Below are 17335 nucleotides of genomic sequence, written 5' to 3'. Positions count from 1 at the left end.
CCCACCCCACCAGGGTAGAGTCTGGCTGGGCGGTAAAAACTGCAGACAAGCTGTTTTTCTGGAACTGCAGCAGGCTATTGTTCAGGACATCAGCCTTTTTTTTTTTCCTTTACAAGCTTATTTGATGAATGACAAAAGAAACTGCACTGTATTCAGTCTCCAGGGCCTGGGTCATGCTGCTGCTTCCCTCCTCCGCCACCCTGCCCCAACTGTGCATATGGCTCTGCAGCCTCTGGGCACAGCAGGTGTCACCAAGTGGAAGCAGAAGCATGGTGGCACTGAAACCATCTCTTCTGCCCTGCTTCTCTTGGCAAGAGCTTTCCTATCAATCTCTTCACCCCTGCCTCTGCAAGGAGATCAGGGCAGAAGGGTGGACTTTCAGTGTAAGTAGCAGTTGGTGGACAAAGGGGAGGTCTTGACAATCTGCCATCCTTCCTGTGCTGAGTAATCTCCCAGCAGACAAACTTCTGGTATCTCCTTTCTGGAGATTGAATGTCCCTCTGTCTAACCTTGCCAGCCAGCAAGAGTGATCCTCTGAAGGCCTCAGTGTCATAGACCTGCTCAGACAAGTCCTGGTCCCTTCTAAATAGGCTTTTTTCCAGCCCTGCAGTGAGCTTTTAAAGGCTGGAACACATCGTCAGAGCATGACTTCAAAAAGTGTGTGCATGTGCTCCTCTAGCACTGAGTGCCACTGCCAAATGCTGTGTCAAACTGCCTGCCCATTAAGCATGCAGGTGCCAGACATCACTGGTAATGTAAGAATCTGGGGCCTGGCACGCTGTTCTGCTCAACAGGAGTTTGTGTGCGTGCACACAGTTATATGTGCATTTGGGCTTGTGAAGAGGCTGTGATCTATGTCGCCCTATGGCAAATGCTGTTTTCATCAATGGGGAAGCTTCCACTGATGTTCTTAGTGTGGGGAAAGATCTTGAGCAGAAGGACAGGGACACCTGTAAGGTGAGGGGGTTTTTTGCTCTGGGCAAGACTCAGTTTCCAGTTAACTTGACTAAAACTGATGCACCAAGGAACAAAGAGCATCAGCTCTACTCTGCTAATGTGCTGTTGGCTTGTTGTGCTGGGTGGTCTCCTGCAGACAAACTAAAGCAGAAGTACTTGTTCAGAGGACAGCTTAATGGTGGCAGAGCTTTTTGTCAACTCTAGCTGTCAGGAATAAATTCAGTGGAGGCTCTGTGTGTAGTGCTCTTATCTTGAGGTCTTATTCAAGGCATTAAAGTGTCATTTGTCATCAGCATAGTGGTAAGGTGGTTTATTTACCCAAAGCCCTTCCCTGAGCTGCCAGCACTGTTAAGCCTGGCTCTTTAGGGTTCATCTTTACATCCATCTCTTATAAAATGGGCTTGGCCAAAGCTACCAGAAAGTCTAATTCTTAAATGGCTGTAAATTATAGTATGCAGGGAAGAAAGCAGTATGCTTCAAGGTCCTGGGCAGGTGTTGAAAATCTTAAATTGAAAGTCTAACCAGCACATGGAAGAATAAAAGCTGTTCTGAGGCTCGTTGGGTTGGGTGTTGGGCATCTTGCTGTTGGGGCATCTTTCTGAAGGTATGTGCCATGGATTGCAGCTTATGCTGATGGAGTGATCTACCTGAGTTTGGGTAAGTCCATGTTGAATGTGGTAGCTCAGTGGTTGGTAACCAGACTTAAAAGATAATTTGGGGTCTACAGGACAGAGTTGGCATGAAGAGTTGAAACTAGCCACCCTGTGAAACCACCACCGTGGGCTCAGTGTAGCTGTGTACTTCTGTGAAGTGTCTGGCTTGTGTGCAATGGGTCTGAGATGCTTGCACGTGCTCCCTTTGGTATCTTTAGGGGGGGCCCCAGGATGATGCAGGAATTAAGAGGACTTACTGCAACAGCATTGTCCTGATAGCATTTACTAAGGTAAAGCACAACTAAGGAGGAGTGGTCTGTAAAATGCTTGCTCTCTAGAGAGCGACCTGAGCGCCTGTGAACTGGAAGAGTGCCATGCTGGTATCGAGACTGCTCCACAGAGCTCTTAAATCTGTCAGCGTTTGGCTGACATGCTCAAAGATGGAGCATGCTGGCTCTGAATTCAGTCATTAAAGCTGCAGCAGTGAGTCAAAAGTCAGAATCGAGTTTCTATTAAAAGCTACCTTTTTTTGCTGTCCCCTGCAAAGGAGTGTTGGCATGTGCCTCTCTTGCAGCTCTGAGCAGAGGCATGAAAAGTTCCAGAAGCTCTCTGCAAATTGCCATGCTCTGGACAGCAGGGCTGCTGTGTATGAGTGGATGAATGGGAATCACATTGTTCCTTCAGTTAAAATTTCCCCCATAGATGTGAAAAATACTTAGTTGTTTGCACTTAGGTTTTTTTCTTAGTCTGAGTAGTTACCTGATGTTTGCTGCTTCACTTTGGGATCTTCAGGGATGCTCTTGACTCCAGAAATTGCTGTTGCATCTTGCATGTGCAACGGAAATGGCTTTTCTCTTCTGCAAGCTGTCTGCTTAGAAGGGGAGACAAGGCCAACTTCCCTGGAAGAACTGTGGCTTTGACTGGCCCCAATGACTTGAAGGTGGGGTTTTTTTTGTTTTGTTGTCTTTAGGTAGACAACCTTTGTCAGGCTCCTGTGCCCCATCCCCCAGGAGGGGGTTCTGTGGGTTAGAGCAGGGAGTTAGAGCAACATGCCTTTGGGGTGGAGGGGTGAGAAATAAGGTCTGGTCTCTTATGCTGGTGTTTCCAAGGCTACCTGCAAAGGCTGGCTTCAGGAGACACAACCTGATTGCTAAGCTTAAGTGTAAAGGAGGAAATGCTGAGCATGGCTCATGGTTTTTCCTCCCAATGGCCCTGTGAGTGGCTGTAGATACCAAGTGAAGCTGAGTCAGACCCACTGGGGTGATGTGGGATCTCCCACGAGCTCAGTGTAGCCTGCAGAGCGTGTAACTGAGTGTTGCCTGTGCAGACCTGTCAAAGCTTCTGGAGTGGATGAAATCCATCTGCATTAACAGCAGGATGTCAGTGCTTCCAGGACATCAGGTTAGGAGTGGGTCAGTTGTAGCCAGCAGGATTTTGCTTGGTGGTAGGTGCTGATACTCAGATGTCCAGACAGTAGATCCCTTTAAAGGCCAGTAATCCTGCTACTTGAATGCACTCATACTGGCTTTACTGGTTTTCTAGCTGTGGTGAGAGCTAAGCAATCCTGGGAGCAAATGTATAAGCAGTGGCTGTAGCAAGCCAGAGTGGTGACAGAGATGAAGGTGAAATAAATGTGGCAGAGGAGTTGGACCTTTTAATGCTTTTGGGAGCTCCTGATGAGCCCCTGAACCCTTGCTGATGCATCCCAAATGGAGTTCTGTTCCCACATGTCTGCTAACCAGGAGATGAGGTGCAGGACAGCATTGCCTGGTAGCAATCTGCATGGCACTTGCTGCTCCAGGTCTCTAGGAATGCTGCGCACACGAGGTCAGCACAGGGCTGTTTGCTGCCCAATGTTATAAACCCACTGTGCTTGATGGCTGAGGAGGAGGGTGTCAGCACTGGAGTGTTTGTCGGCAGTGAGGCTTGGGCCATGGGATCAGCTGCTTTGCTTTGACTCTTGTACTGTTTAGTGACTAATCAGATTTTTGAGCCTGTTTAACAAATTCAGCTGTCTCCCTTGGAACAATACACTGGCTGTATTTTTAAACATGTCACGTGGCTTCAGAGAAGTTGGCAAACCAGCATAGTGCGGCTTGCCTGGGCTGGGAGATGCTCTGCCCTGCTCTGTGCTGTGACTAGGAGGGAGCAGTCTCTTCCCCAGCTTGAGCTGTCTGCGACAGCTTTCCCTCGGCTACCTACTGCTGCTAGCGGGGCTGCTGCTGCTCAAGCTCTGCCCAGGGTAAGTACTGCTGGGCCAGCGAGGTTTTTCTGTGGCTGCAGGGTTGGGTGTAAGCACAGATGCTGCTGTTAGGAAGACCCAAGCAGATATTCAAAGGGCAGGAGGTCCCTTTCCAAGTGTGGTCAGAGGTGAGTTCGTAGTCCTGTGCTGTAGCCAAAATGGGTCTGCAGCTCTGCCAGGGAAACTCGCAGGTATAAGACTCTGCAAATATGGGAAGATGCTGTGACTGTTGCTGAGGGATCCTGCAGACCAGCTCTGCCTTGAGTTGAGGTAGATTCTTCAAGTAAAAGACCCACCTGTACCTGCCTGAGGTTTCTGTTGGTGTTGTGAGGTTTCTCCCTGTAGTGTGAGGCTAGAGATGCCAGCTCCCCAGCAGGTACACCACTGGATAATGCGGCTTGGGACAGCTACATCCCAGCATGTCGCTTCAGGCATGCTCGGCAGCTTTCTCTGATGCTGGCACTGAGTTGGTACTGGTGTCAGACTGTAGTACACTTGAGCATGATGGCACTTTTATTCACTTGGTTTGGATAGCGTTTTGGATTATTAATCTTCTGCACAAGAGCTGCTGAAAATCTGGGTTAAAAACCTTGTGGTCCTAGCTGGTTGAGATCAGGTGGGTCTGGAGGATATCAAGTGGATCCCAAACTTGCTTTGCTGAAAACTGAAAGCTTCAGGGCAAGCTGCCTTGTTTTGCAGCCTCTGAATAATTAAAACCATTTCTGAATACTTTGCTCTTTTCATTTGGTTTGGGGACACACTCAGCTTGCTGAGACTTGCTCCTTTTGAATAGAGCTGGCTGGTGTTGTGCCCCTGTGGGATCCCCCATGGCCGAGCCTGCCCTGCGTTCCCTCTCCTTCTGGGTGGCGGCTGGCCCCACACTGCTGACCCATGGAGCAGGATGGGACTTTCATGACCCCTCGGTGGCCTGGTGCTCTGCTCGGGGAGGCAGCTCTGTTTCTAGGGAGGAATTTGCTTGCCTCGATTCTCCTCAGTGGGAGGAAAACCTGCTGCTGTGTGAGGGAAGCAATCTGGTACGTACTCGTCTGTCAGCTCTTGGGCAAAGGCCTGACCAGACAGGCTTGTTGTGAACGTGTACTGGGGACAGTGCTCGCCACTGACTGTGAAGCATCTCCTTTGTCAGCAGGCCAGACTGGCACGTTGCTGGCTGCCCATAGCCAGCTCCTGTCGGGGCTGACGTGTGTGGCGTCCCACCTACAAGCCTGCAAATGCCTGCTGATGGGCCAGGCCCTGCTTCTCTCAGCCTGGCCATTGGTGTATGCAGCAAAGACTGGCCGTGGGCCCAGTCTGTGTCCCCATCACTAAAACTGTGGGTAGCTGACCCCTGGGTCCCAGCTTGCTCCAGCACAAGCAGAAAGAAATGCCAGTATAATGGCATGGACTGGGCAGAGAGGCCTGTGTGGAGCACCTTTATGAGGTCCACAACCAGGATATGAGGTCTTCTGATTCTGCTCCCAGATGAAGTGGGATCTCTTGGCTGATCTCAACCTTGGGAGAGTAACCCACCCTTGTGTTAGCCACACCAGGCTGCTGCTGCTGTTGGCTCCAGCTGTGCAGCACCACACTACAACTCATGGCAAGGAGTGTGCAGCCTTTCCAGAGCTGTGCGGAGGGTTGGTACCTGCCAGATGTGCCACCTCCCAAACAAGCCATTTGTGGTCCGACAAGAGCCCAGTACCTGCCTGGGCCTCTGCCACAAGAGCCAGGAGGGAAGGAGGTGTCATGCTGCAGCACTGATCGGCTCTTTCTCTCTTGCAGTTCTCAGCATGCTGAGTAACCCTCTCGGGAACGTCCTGGGGAAGCCCCCACTGGGTTTCCTGCCTCTAGACCCCATTGGTTCAGACCTGCCAGAAAAGTTTTCCACGCCAACACTGAGGAGCTCCCGCCTGGACTCCCGCTCCATTCTGGACTCCCGCTCCAGCAGTCCCTCAGACTCAGACACCAGTGGGTTCAGCTCTGGCTCCGACCACCTCTCAGACTTGATCGTAAGTTTGGGTCTTGCACCCACTCTGTGGTTCCTGGTGTCTTGCTGTGTTTCTGGGGAGCACGGGAGAGCTGGGAGGCCACTGCAAGCCACAGCCCTGCCTGGTCAGGAAGGGAGTGCTGGAGGGACCTGTCATGCCCACTCTGACACAGCAAGGTTCTCCTGCAGCTCAGGGTTTGGAAGAAGGGCTGCTCATGCAGTCCTCCTTCAGCACAAACTAGCAGTATCCTTGTATTTTTTTCTTGTAAATAATGTGTTTGGCCTTTTGGCTTTGTGCTTGCAGCCCTAATGGGTTAAAGGAGCTCCTAGAGGGGTCTGAGTTCCTGAGCTGCTGTGTGGCAGGAGGGTGTCTGTGCCCTGATCCTGGCAGGGAGGTGGTTGATCAGCACAGCTGCCTCAAGGCTGCAGCCTGGGCTTCTCAGGAGCTCTTGTCCCTGCCTTTCATTGCCCTTCCCGTTTGCTGACTGCACTTCTCCATCTCAGGGCTGTTTCTTCTAGAGCAAACTGGGTCTAGCCTGCTCCTGTTCCCTAAAGCATAGCTAAATTTGGAAGCCAGTGAGGGAGGCAAGCGTCTGTGTCTTGCTGACCCAGTCTGTGCTGCTGGGTCTCCGTTGCAGTGTGAGCGGCAGCTCTGGGTGCCAGCAGGACAGCCAGGCTCCAGCCAGGTCTGTGGGTGCTGCTGCATGGCTCGTCCTCAAGACTTGAGGCTAAAGCCAGGGCCGAGCTGCTTCTGGCTCCACCATGGTGTGGCCATGGCATTGACCCCCATGTTGGGGTTGGTGTGAAGGACACAGACAGCTTGATGTTGAGTTGATTCTCCTGTGATCCACCCTGGAGGATCAGGATCTTGAGCAGGAGTACTGTAAGCAGCTGCAGCACCCCAGGCTCTGATGATGGCAGGCGGTGCGGGGTGGCAGGGCTTTGTGCTGGCCTTGTTCGTGAAGGTTAGGTCTTCCCCAGCACGGCCTCAGCGTGGGTGGCTATGCTGCAGCAGTGCACAGCTAGATCTGCAGAGCGGCTGGCACTCTTAAGCTGCACAGTGTCTCACATCCCTGCTTTTTTTATTAATCTGTGCTCTTACTCCTTCCACCCTGGGAGAGACAAGTTAAACCTGTGAGCAGTTGGCTCTGCAGCCAGCTGAGCCCTCACCCTGGTCAGGCAGGCCTGGGAGCTGGTCTGTGGAGGGCGAGAGCCAGCTGGCTGTGTGCAGAGCCCATGGGTGCTGCCAGCAAGCCCTGCCTGCTGCAGGTAGGGCCCAGAGCAAAACATGAGGCTCTTCCTGGTGTGGTTGGTGCTCCCTGGGGGAGGTAGCTGTCCTTGAGGCTGTGCAGGCCGGGGGTAGCTGTTGGCTTTGTGGTCTGCAAGGTGCCTCCTGCTTAATGATCCCCACAGCTGATTATTTGGTATGGGTTCAGTAGGAAGTGGCTGCAGGGGCAGGCCTTTCACAGGGAAACTGTGGTCCCATCAGGCTGCTGGGACAGGTGAGGTGGCTGCTTTCCTGCCTCTGCCAGACCTCAGAAGGTCTCAGGAGGACAGGAGATCACAAAGAGCCCCTTCTGCTGTGGGTGAGGGCAGGGCCACAGTGTGATGCATGGCCTCCAGCATTATGTGCTCTTACTTGGAAGCTGGGTTTTAATGTGGACTTTCTCTTCCAGTCAAGCCTTCGCATCTCCCCTCCTCTGCCCTTCCTGCCCCTCAGTGGGGTGTCAAGAGACCCCCTAAAGATGGGAGTGGGGTCCCGGCTGGATCAAGATCAAGCTGCCCTGGCTACAGTAACTTCCTCCCCAGCCAGTGCATCAAAAAGATGGCCTGGAGCATCTGCGTGGCCTTCCTGGGATCTCCTGGACTCTCCAGAAGACCCCTTCAGTATTGAAAGAGAAGCCAGGCTTCATAGGCAAGCAGCAGGTAGGTTGGATGGTGGCTCTTGGCAGGCTTCAGCGCATGGTGATGGTCCTGTGCTTCCGGGAGGGCACGTAGGTGGCCTCTGTGCAGATAATGTGGCTGGACAAGAGTTTGCAGCAGATTAGACCTTTCTCCATGCGCAAGCCTGACTCTGGGTCTACCTGCTGACAGAAAAACAGACAGGCTGTCTGGGCAGCTGCCTGTTGCTGCTGCAGCTCTGCTGAACCTATAGCTGTGGAATACAGGGATTTGCTTGGAGACCTGTGGGAGAGTGGGAAATAAATGGTCCTGTACTGAGTGTTGCTTGTGCTTGTTCAAGCTGTGAATGAAGCAACTTGCACTTGGAGTGGGCAGCTGCCTCCCCGAAACCACAAGAACCCTGTCTACTCCTGCAAAGTGTTCTTGGGAGGAGTCCCATGGGACATTACAGAAGGTGAGCAGCCCCTGGCCCTGCACTAAGGCCTTGGGTTTTGGCATCAGGAGGGTGTAGGATGGAGCTTTTGAGGGGGATGATGACTTCTCTCCTTCTGTCTGTAGCTGGACTGATCAACACCTTCCGTGTGTTTGGCTCACTGAGTGTGGAGTGGCCTGGTAAGGATGGCAAACACCCACGCTGCCCTCCCAAAGGTAATATGCCTAAAGGTAATAGCGACACGGTAGGGTTACTTTTTTCCCATGCTATGTTACAGCACGGATGCTGGGATGGTACGGCTGCATGCTGGTGACTGGATGGTACAGAGCACCCTAGGGTAAATGTCCTGCTCTCACTTGGGTCTGCACCAGGGTTGCAGAGCACTGTCACATCAAACCTGGCGTCCCCACCTGTCCCTAGCAGGGCTGGGCAGAAGTGTGGGATGGGGGGAAACCCTCTCTGGTGCTTCTCGACCCCAAGTGGGGCTGCCTTGCTCTGGGCGATAGCCACTAGTCCCCACTGCCGGCGCGAGCACCCAAAGCATGCGCACCCTTGGCATAAAGCGTGTGCGGTGAATCCAAATGTGCATCCGCAGCAAGCTGGCAGGCTGTGGGGACTGGTGAGCTGAGCAGCGCCTGGGGCATAATCCTGTCTCGAGTAGCTGGGTTGATGTGTTGTGTAAGCAGTAATGAATTATGGGGTAAAGAGCAACTAGTTTGTAGGCTCAGTGGTGCCTAATGGCCTCGTTCAGTCACTAGAGCAATGTGAGGTACAGAGAGCTGGTGCTGATGGAAGTAATTTTAAAGCCATGAACTTATATTTCTGGGCCAAGACATCCTAAATATGAAGCAAAGTGTTTTCCTGCAGAACACACTGGCCAGGCTTGGTGGTGCCCTCTTGTCATGTCTAGATGTGGCTTTCTGCATGGGGGATGGTGGCCCACATGCCACTGGACATGGGCAACCTGCCCCCTTGTGCCATGCTGAGTTTGGGCTCTTTCCAGCTTGGCCAGGCTCTGTGCATCATGGGTGGATCTTGTATGTAGAGTCTGCTGGGGCAGGTGCTGCAAATCGCTGCCATTCTCTAGAAGGGGTTGGGGACAGCAAGGGAGATGCAGTTGCAGATACTTTGGGTGGCATCTGAGAGTTATTTTTGAGGGTGTCTGCAAACTGGGATGATGTTTCTCCTCTGCTACAGTTCTAACAACTGCCTCTTTCCCTTCACCTCTCAAGGATATGTCTACCTGGTGTTTGAGTCGGAGAAATCTGTGCGTGCTCTGCTTCAGGCATGCTCCCAGGACCTGCTGAGCCCTGATGGGCTCAGTGAATACTACTTCAAGATGTCCAGCCGCAGGATGCGCTGCAAAGAGGTGAGCAGACCCATGAGAGTAGCCCTAGAGATGACAGCACAGGATGCTGATGAGATCCTTGGAGACAAGGGGGTGCACAGTGTTACTCTGCTCCAGGAAAGCAGGGCTAAAACAGAGCAGCAGAAGTCAAACTGGCTCTTGGCCATATTTTAATTGATGTGTTCCTGCAGTAGGGCTGGATGCAGACAAGGAGGGAAGTGTCAGATCAGTGTTTGTCCTTTGCGATGGCCTGTGTCAGAAGCTGTGACCTGGAGCTCCTGCATCTGTGGCAGACCCTGGCTTCATGAAGCTGGGTGGTTTCAGTTAGCTTGAAAGGAGCACAGGAGCAGGGATTTTAGCACTTTATGCTTCTTTCAGTACACCTTTGCTTGTAGAGACAGACTTTGATCCCTTTGGTGCTTTATTAGACCTCGTCTGCTTGCAGAACGAATGGCTTTCATGCTTGCTGCTGGCAGATATTTTGGATCCCCAGTGCAGCCTTGGCTGGCTGACCTGTGCTCTGGAGGTGCTGAGGCTGCCAGAGGCTCAGGTTGGCCTTCCAGTAAAGGGGGACCTTAGCTATAGATCAAGTACCACTGTGTGAGTTTGTGGAGTTAAAGAATTGAGATTCAGTTCTTATCTAGACAGGCACAAACTAATTGTGCTCCAGACAGCTCTCTTGGTGTCTGGCTATTGGCAGCACTTTCATGCTTGGTGATTTAGCTCTGGCAGAAGTTTCTCCTCTTTGGAGCCCTAGATCAGCTGTCTAGCAGATGGAAGCTCCTGTCGAAATTGGCAGTGGGTGGGTTGTTTCATTGATCTCCTCCAACAGGCTCCTGTGCAGGCAGGCATCTGGCTGGGCTGTTAAACATGGGTGCAGGCAGTAAGTAAAATCCATTTGTGCATGGGTTGTTTCCTGGCTGCCAGCCCCAAGGGACCAGTGTTTTGAGTTCCAGTTTGGCTGGAAGCAGAGCATTGTGGCAGTTGGTTTTGTTCCCTTAATGGGCCTTGTGGGTGCTCTGGAGGTGTCTGAAGCACAGCTGGAGCTCCAAAGCTGTAGCGTCCTGGATGTGGACCCTGAGCAGCAGTAACAAAGCAATATTTGCAGGTTGGGGGTAAGGTCTGAGGATCTGGGATGGCTTTTGCTGTTAGCCGAGGGCACTGTAGAGCAGCACAGCTTGTGGCTTTGCAGGCCCTTGGCTGACCCAACCCACTTGTGTGTGGTTTCAGGTGCAGGTGATCCCATGGGTGCTGGCAGACAGCAACTTTGTGCGCAGTCCATCACAGCGGCTTGATCCCAGCAAGACGGTGTTTGTGGGGGCTCTGCACGGAATGCTGAATGCGGAGGCCCTGGCAGCTGTCATGTGTGACCTGTTTGGAGGGGTGGTCTATGCTGGCATCGACACGGACAAGCACAAGTATCCCATCGGTAAGAGATGATCCCACCAGGATCAGTAGTTGCCCACAGCATGCTCTGAGGAGGCTGCAGCAGTGCCCTTTGCTTGGTCCCTCAATGGGGAAGACTGCCCAGGCTGCCAGGTTTTGCCCTCGCCTGCTTTGGGAGCAGATGTCTGGCCAGCCTCTGCCACAGGTGATGTTCCTCACATCCCTGCCATGGGAAGGTAAGACAAGTTTTGGGGGAGGGCTGGCAGAGCTGACATGCCTGGGAACTGGAAGGTCCTAGATCATTGCAGAGCAGCTCAAGGCTTTTAATATCTCTTTAGGCACTGCTGAAATGTTTCCTGCCCTTGTTCAGGGCTGTGCCTGGCCAGCCAGCTGTTAATGGTCATTAGATGCTGCTTTAGCTCTTCTTCCATCCCCAGAGTGTAGATGGCTGTGGCTCTTGCCCTGGTTCCTGCTGCCTGTCAGGGCAAACTTGGACCCACTGGCTGCTGAACCTTCCTGCTGGAGAGGCAGCAGGAACAGGGCAGGGCTGTGGGCAGCTCAGTTGAACCTGAACCAGCACTTGTGGGCAGTGTCCTGTTCCCACTGTCCTGTTTGGATCCCCTTCAGGGTGCTGTCACTTTGGGCTTCCAAGGCAGCTGGTGGCACAAGTGGAGAGGCTTCCCTGAGACTCCTGACTGGGTCTGCTGGGGGATGACATGTCCACCTCAGCTCAGGGCATCAACTTTCCTAGGGTCAGAGAGGTGCTAGGGGTGAGTGTGACTCTTGGACAGCACTCCCCTCTGATGAGGCTGATACCACAGACTGCTGCAGGCAGCAAGTCTGCTGCCTGTGGTTCAAGCTGTTGCCCTGAACTATGACCTCTGGTCAGATAGACCTACTGTGCTCTTGCAGGTAGAAAGGATGAAGCCTTTGAGGTCCCACCTCCCAGACAGGGCTGTGTGTTTGAGAGGGGCAGGTCACAAGTGCAGCCCCTGTAGTAACAGAGCAGCCCTGTCCCTGTGCCCTGCAGAGACAGCCTCCCAAAGGGGAATGGAGCACTTGCCACTCATGTCACAGGAGCTGAAACATCCTGTGTTGTGATGTGTTCCCTGTACCTCCTTGGTGGCTTTATGGGCCAGGAGACAGCACTGAGATTGCTGGTCTGTGTGGAAAAACCCTACAGCTTGAGCATGAGGACCAGCTTTCCAGGCTCAGGCTGCAGCAAGTCATGTTCTTAAGAAGGGACTGTGAATCTCCTGCATGTTGCCAAGCAGGAACAATGTCAGCATTTGGTAGTGCAGAGCTGTTGTCTAAGGATGGTGATGAGCAGACAGCTTTCAGGCTTTTCTGGTCAAGGCTGAGGTTTAGGACATGCCTGTGGTGCTGCAGTGCTTTACCACTGAAGTGGCTTTGGAGGGGACAGTCCCAAGGAGTTGGGAATGAAGTATGAGACTTTAAGCAAGTTCTTAGTATGACCACGGATGAAGTCTTGCACACCAACCTGCCCTGTGCTGGCACTGTGAGGTCCTAGAGCATGACCTTAAAACCTCCTGTGGCTTCATGCAGAGCCCAGGTTGCTCCCTCAAGTAGGTGAGATCTCTGGCTCCCAATAGCAGACTGGCACTTTTACCCTTGAAATTGTCTTAAAGTTGCAGCAATATGAACTCAATTTTGGTAACTAAATGGTACCCTGATTTTGTTTGTGTCGATTGAAGCATCTCCTGTGCTGAGATGCTGCCTCAGGCTTGCTTGACTGCTGGCCCTGGCTTGGCAGAAGGCTCCTCAGGGGAAGACCATTGTGTGTAACCTGCCTGGTGTTGAATCATCTTGGGCAGAGGATGATCCTGCTGGAGGCATGTACTGTGAGAAATCGCTCTCTGTAATTATGAGGAGCTGCCTTTGAGACCAGCTGATCCTGGTCAACAGAGAAAGCAGTTGCCCAGACAGCTTTCAGGAGGCCCCACTAGGAGATGGAATTAACTCTCTTAAAGGAAGGATCCCCTGAGTGCAGCTGCAATCCTCGTACACAGTGTAACCCTGAACCAGATCCAGAGCCTCCAGCCTGTGTCCTGCATGATGCTACAGGAGAGGAGTAGGTGGGTTCTGGGTGACGCTTTGCACTGTGGCTGTCAGTGGTGAGCTGAGCTTTGGCAATTGGCTGGAATGCAGGACAGTCTTGTAACAGCCAAAGCTCCCCTTACACAGAGGAAAAACTTGTAGGTAAGCACAGATATGTTTTCTTGGAGCTTAACAAAACTTGCTGGAAGCGGGTGGTGCAGGAATGCTGCCGACTAACAATGAAGCTGCAAAATGCAAGGCTCCGGGATGAGTGGGAGGCTTAAAATAAAAGCTGCTGAGCTGTCTCAGCATCGGCTTATTTCAGGTGCAGGCGTGGAGCCTGTTGCTGCACTGCCCTCAGCAGTGCCCTGGCAGCCTCCCTCTGCCTGGCTGCTGCCGGTCCTCCTGGGAGCGCTGCCACCCATAAGCTCACATCTTAACCAACCCAGAGGTGTCCATGGAAAAGCCTTTCTGCTCTTGGCTGCCTGCTGTGCTTTTGTTACTGCCTGGGGAAGGAGGCAGGCAGAGCCACAGAGGCCTTGGATACAGTCTCCCTGCAAAAGCTGCTTCCCTGCCAGCAGCTGAACTGCACCAGGGGAAGGGGTGGTGCTGGCAGCAGCTCCCTCTTGTTCTCCACTGGTTCCTGCCATAGGTGCTGGGTCAGCCTAACACTTGCGGTCTGGCTTGTTCCAGGGTCTGGCCGTGTCACCTTTAACAACCAGCGCAGTTATCTGAAGGCAGTGACCGCTGCGTTTGTGGAAATCAAAACTACCAAGTTTACTAAAAAGGTGAGTAGAGCTGATGGGGCAGCCTGGGGAGTCGAGTCTGTGCATGATGGGTGGTACTGCTGGGTGGACCACGACCCACACGGCCTGCCCCGTATCCCTGTGGAGGCAGAGGGAGGTGGTGAACTGCTGCTCTGCCAGCTGTGAGGGGTGCCGGTGATGGATTTGGGGTACCCAGGGCAGTGAGTCAGCACTGCTAGGGTGGTCCAGGGAGCAGGCAGTTGCCCTCAGGGCTGCTCTGTGCTCACTGCCTGGTTCTGCAGGTTCAGATTGACCCATACCTGGAGGACTCCATGTGCCAAGTCTGCAGCACCCAGCCCGGCCCATTCTTCTGCAGAGACCAGGTAAGGCTTTCCCCTGCTGACTGTGCTCGGCTGCCGCACACAGCAGGGTTTCCTTGGGGAGGAGCAGGCTCCGCTGCTTGCAGCAGCGTTCGCTTTAGTGTCTAGGGAGGCCTGTTGTCCCTTGCTGAGTGGAGAGGGTGAAGTGTTCACATGAGAGCCCAAGGTGGGCCCTTGTTTTGGAGGAGGTGCAGCCCTCCTGGGGGGGCCAGCTCCAGTGCTCGCCAGGAGGTGAAGGCAGCTTTCCACCTTGCCTTGAGCTGGGGATGCCATGGCTCTGCTGGTGCTGTGCTGGAGTGCCAGGGCCCACTGTGTGCAGTGGGCTGCCCCTGAGGGGAGGCTGCTGCTCTGTGAGCTGTGACAGCTGGAAGTTGGAGTGTCATCACCCTGCAGTTGGTCCTGGACCTGCCCAAAATGTAGGGCACTCTGGCTGACCTCCACTCGCTGCAGGCGAGGGAGCTCAGCCAGGGTCCAGCAGCTTCCCGTGGAGTCTAGATGGGAGGTGAGCAGCAGCGCGCTCTGCTCCACTGGCAGGGATGGCAGTGGGAGCGCAGCGAGTGCCTGCAGAGCCCAGCGCCTGCCCCTGTCCCTGCCCACGTGTGGGGCAGAGGTGCCACGGCCCCTGCCTGCAAGCACCCAGATCCTGATTTTTTTCAGCTCTTTTAAAAAGGAGCCACGCTGGAAGCTCAGCACACCACTCCCTCCGGCAGTGTTGCTGAAATTCCCTCCCTCTGCTTCGAAGCTCCGCTCTGCTGGCGTGGGCTGCAAAACCGGGGAGGGAGGGGATGCCGCTTTGCTGGTGGGCCGGTGTCCGTTTGCCTTGCCTGGAAACCCCTGCCCCATGGCATTGCCCCTCTGCTCTCCCCGCAGATCTGCTTCAAGTACTTCTGTCGCTCCTGCTGGCACTGGCAGCACTCCATGGAGGTCCTGCGTCACCACCGCCCGCTGATGCGCAACCAGAAGAACAGAGACTCCAGCTAAAGAGGCCGCCGAGGCTCGGGGGCTGCCGCAGGCGCAGGAGAAAGTCCTTTTGTTAACCTGCCAAGTGGAGAGCGCACGAGCGTGCCTGCTGGTGCCAGACCCAGGCTGGGAACGTGCTTCCTGAGGACTAATGGGGAAAAAAAAAAAAATCTTACATTCACGTTTGCACTTGCTGGTCTTTTTGTTTCTGCACTAATGCACAGTGAATTTTGTCGGGTTTTGTTTGGGGGTTTTTTGAGGGGGGGGAGCGCCCCTCAAGCGATTCTGCAGTTCCCAGACTTTGGTTCCTAGTTCGCTGATGAGAAGCAAAAAAAAAAAAGGGCCACGTGTTGAGAAGGTGTTTATGCAGATGCCTTCACCTAGGTTTTTTATTTATTAAAGGCGCTTTTTTACATTCCTTGCAATACTGATGGTAATAATGCAGGTCTCATTGGCTCCATTTTTTTGCAGTTGCCATACAGTGCCTTTCCATTCATTTAACCCCCATCTGAACGGCATAAAAAACTGAATGTTCAGCTGGCGTTTTTTACTGTAACAACAAGGAGACTTTGCTCTTCATTTAAACCAAATCATATTTCATATTTTACGCTCAAGGGTTTTTACCAGTTCCTTTTTACACTCTTAAACAGTTTTTAAGTCGTTTGAAAAGAGAGATTTTTTTCTTTCCTGGCAGCTTTTAACATTATTGCAATTTGTCTGGGGGCTGCTGGTGGAAAGTTGTAAATCGAGGGGTTTGCAACAGAACAGGATGGGCTTTTTTTGGATTTGAAACTGGACCGGATAAACGATCTCTGAGCTGCTGTATATAGTTTTAAATAGTTTGTTGCACTTTTTTAAGTTGCACTTAAGGGGGGTTGATAGAGGTTTTTAATCACACAAAGTCACAGGACTTACTTTTCTTTTGTAACTAGCTAAAAAAGGGCTGCATTTCGGTGGACAGATGAAGGTTCATAGGAGCCCTTTCTCTTAGAGGGGACAAGTACTTTTCCTTTCCTTTATGAAATGTACGGAGTAATGGTGCAGTCGACTGAAATGCTGCTGCTGGGATTTGAGAACTTTTTTTTTTTACTTTCCCCTCTATCGGAAGCTGTGTGCCAAAGAACCAGTGTCATAATTTCTCCCTCTTTTTTTCCTGCTGAGCTGATGTTGCATTGTTGCATATCCCAGCTGCTCTTTGTGGGGTTTCGTGAAGCTGTGTGTGAAGTCTCTACCTCATTGTAGTATATGCAGGCAAGACTGCACTCTCCTACAGATGCGTGGAGTAAGCTGTGGTGTAGTTTTTGGCACATAATAAACACGTTGCAGCAAAAAAAAAAACAAACAACAAACCTTCTCGTGTTCCTTGCTTGTGCATTTTGTGCGGGATCTCTGGGACCTGGAGAAGGGCTGGGTCTCTTGTCCTCAGCTCTCGGGTTTGAAAGAGGTGGGAGAAGCTGAGCCTCAGCCCTGTGTGGTGGGGAATGTATGGATGCCATAGGTGACTTGGTGGGAGGGGAGTGCTCTGCTGGGAGATATGTTTTTAGGTACCAGTTACCAAAGGCTGCTTCAGGGGCTGCCTTGTGGGGAGGGGGGGAGCAGCTGCTAGGCTCCAGCTGGGGCTCCTTTATTTGAGTGGCAAGTTAATGAGGTTAATTGGAATGTCCCCTGCCCCCATGTGCACTCCCACCCCTGTCTGGTGGGGTGATGCCCTCCTGGGGTGGTGTTTGAGGGGAGATGGATTCCAGGGGCATCCTGCTTGCAGCTGGGTTTTCAGAGGCCTGAGCAGGACTTGGGGTGCCTGCAGCGGACACCCTTGGGTGCCCCATGCCCTGAAGGGGAGGCCGGGGGGGCTTTGGGCTCCTTCCCCAGCAGGGTCAGTAACTCTGCGACTGCCCTGGGCTGGCCACCCCTCATCTTGGGCTGGCCGGACCCCATCTGGTGGGTGCTGTGAGTTTGTGGGTGCTCTGCGTCCTCCTCCAGCCAGAGCCTGGCGTGGGACCTCTCTCCTTGGCTGCTCCAGCCCAACCCGGCGGAGCAGAGCGGTGTTGAGGACTTTGCAGCCCGGAGCCAGCGCTGGATCCGGCCCCTGGGTCCGGGCAGCGCCCTGCGGCAGCGGGGGAACGTGGTGTCGGCGGGCGCTGGGACCCGGGCGAGTGCTCGGAGCCCCGCCCCTCCGGGCGGCTGCAGGCGCCCTCCGAGCCGCTGGGGGGCGCTGTGGGCGCCGCGGTCTCCCGGCGGCCCCGCGCGCCTCCCGCCCTCCTTTGCTCTCTTTCCGCGGCCGCCCCC

At 53.4% G+C, this 17335-nt stretch overlaps 2 protein-coding genes across 5 annotated transcripts in view; both read left to right on the top strand.

Annotated features, from left to right (window-relative positions):
- CPEB1 (cytoplasmic polyadenylation element binding protein 1) overlaps positions 1–16370 on the top strand; it is a 37668-nt gene extending 21298 nt beyond the window's left edge. For 2 of the 4 annotated variants that reach the window (XM_010571556.1, XM_010571559.1), the window contains 9 exons: positions 5632–5858; positions 7513–7762; positions 8079–8192; positions 8297–8401; positions 9404–9540; positions 10750–10948; positions 13657–13751; positions 14012–14092; positions 14960–16370. In XM_010571556.1, coding sequence (XP_010569858.1) covers positions 5632–5858; positions 7513–7762; positions 8079–8192; positions 8297–8401; positions 9404–9540; positions 10750–10948; positions 13657–13751; positions 14012–14092; positions 14960–15070 — 1319 coding nt within the window. In that variant the 3' untranslated portion in view covers positions 15071–16370. Of the gene's footprint in view, positions 1–3205; positions 3218–5631; positions 5859–7512; positions 7763–8078; positions 8193–8296; positions 8402–9403; positions 9541–10749; positions 10949–13656; positions 13752–14011; positions 14093–14959 lie in introns of all 4 variants that reach the window. The other 2 variants (XM_010571557.1, XM_010571558.1) reach the window with 2 other exon arrangements.
- Positions 16371–16722: 352 nt separating this feature from the next.
- Positions 16723–17335, top strand: part of RPS17 (ribosomal protein S17) — a 3661-nt gene continuing 3048 nt past the window's right edge. The window contains exons 1-2 of the mRNA XM_010572232.1: positions 16723–16745; positions 17030–17263. Coding sequence (XP_010570534.1) covers positions 16723–16745; positions 17030–17263 — 257 coding nt within the window. The remainder of the gene's footprint in view (positions 16746–17029; positions 17264–17335) is intronic.

The sequence above is a fragment of the Haliaeetus leucocephalus genome, unplaced genomic scaffold (assembly GCF_000737465.1).
Source record: "Haliaeetus leucocephalus isolate CR32 unplaced genomic scaffold, Haliaeetus_leucocephalus-4.0 Scaffold339, whole genome shotgun sequence".
NCBI classification, from domain to species: Eukaryota; Metazoa; Chordata; class Aves; order Accipitriformes; family Accipitridae; genus Haliaeetus; species Haliaeetus leucocephalus.
Note: the sequence above shows the minus strand (reverse complement) of the source record. Positions and strands in the feature narration are given on the sequence as shown.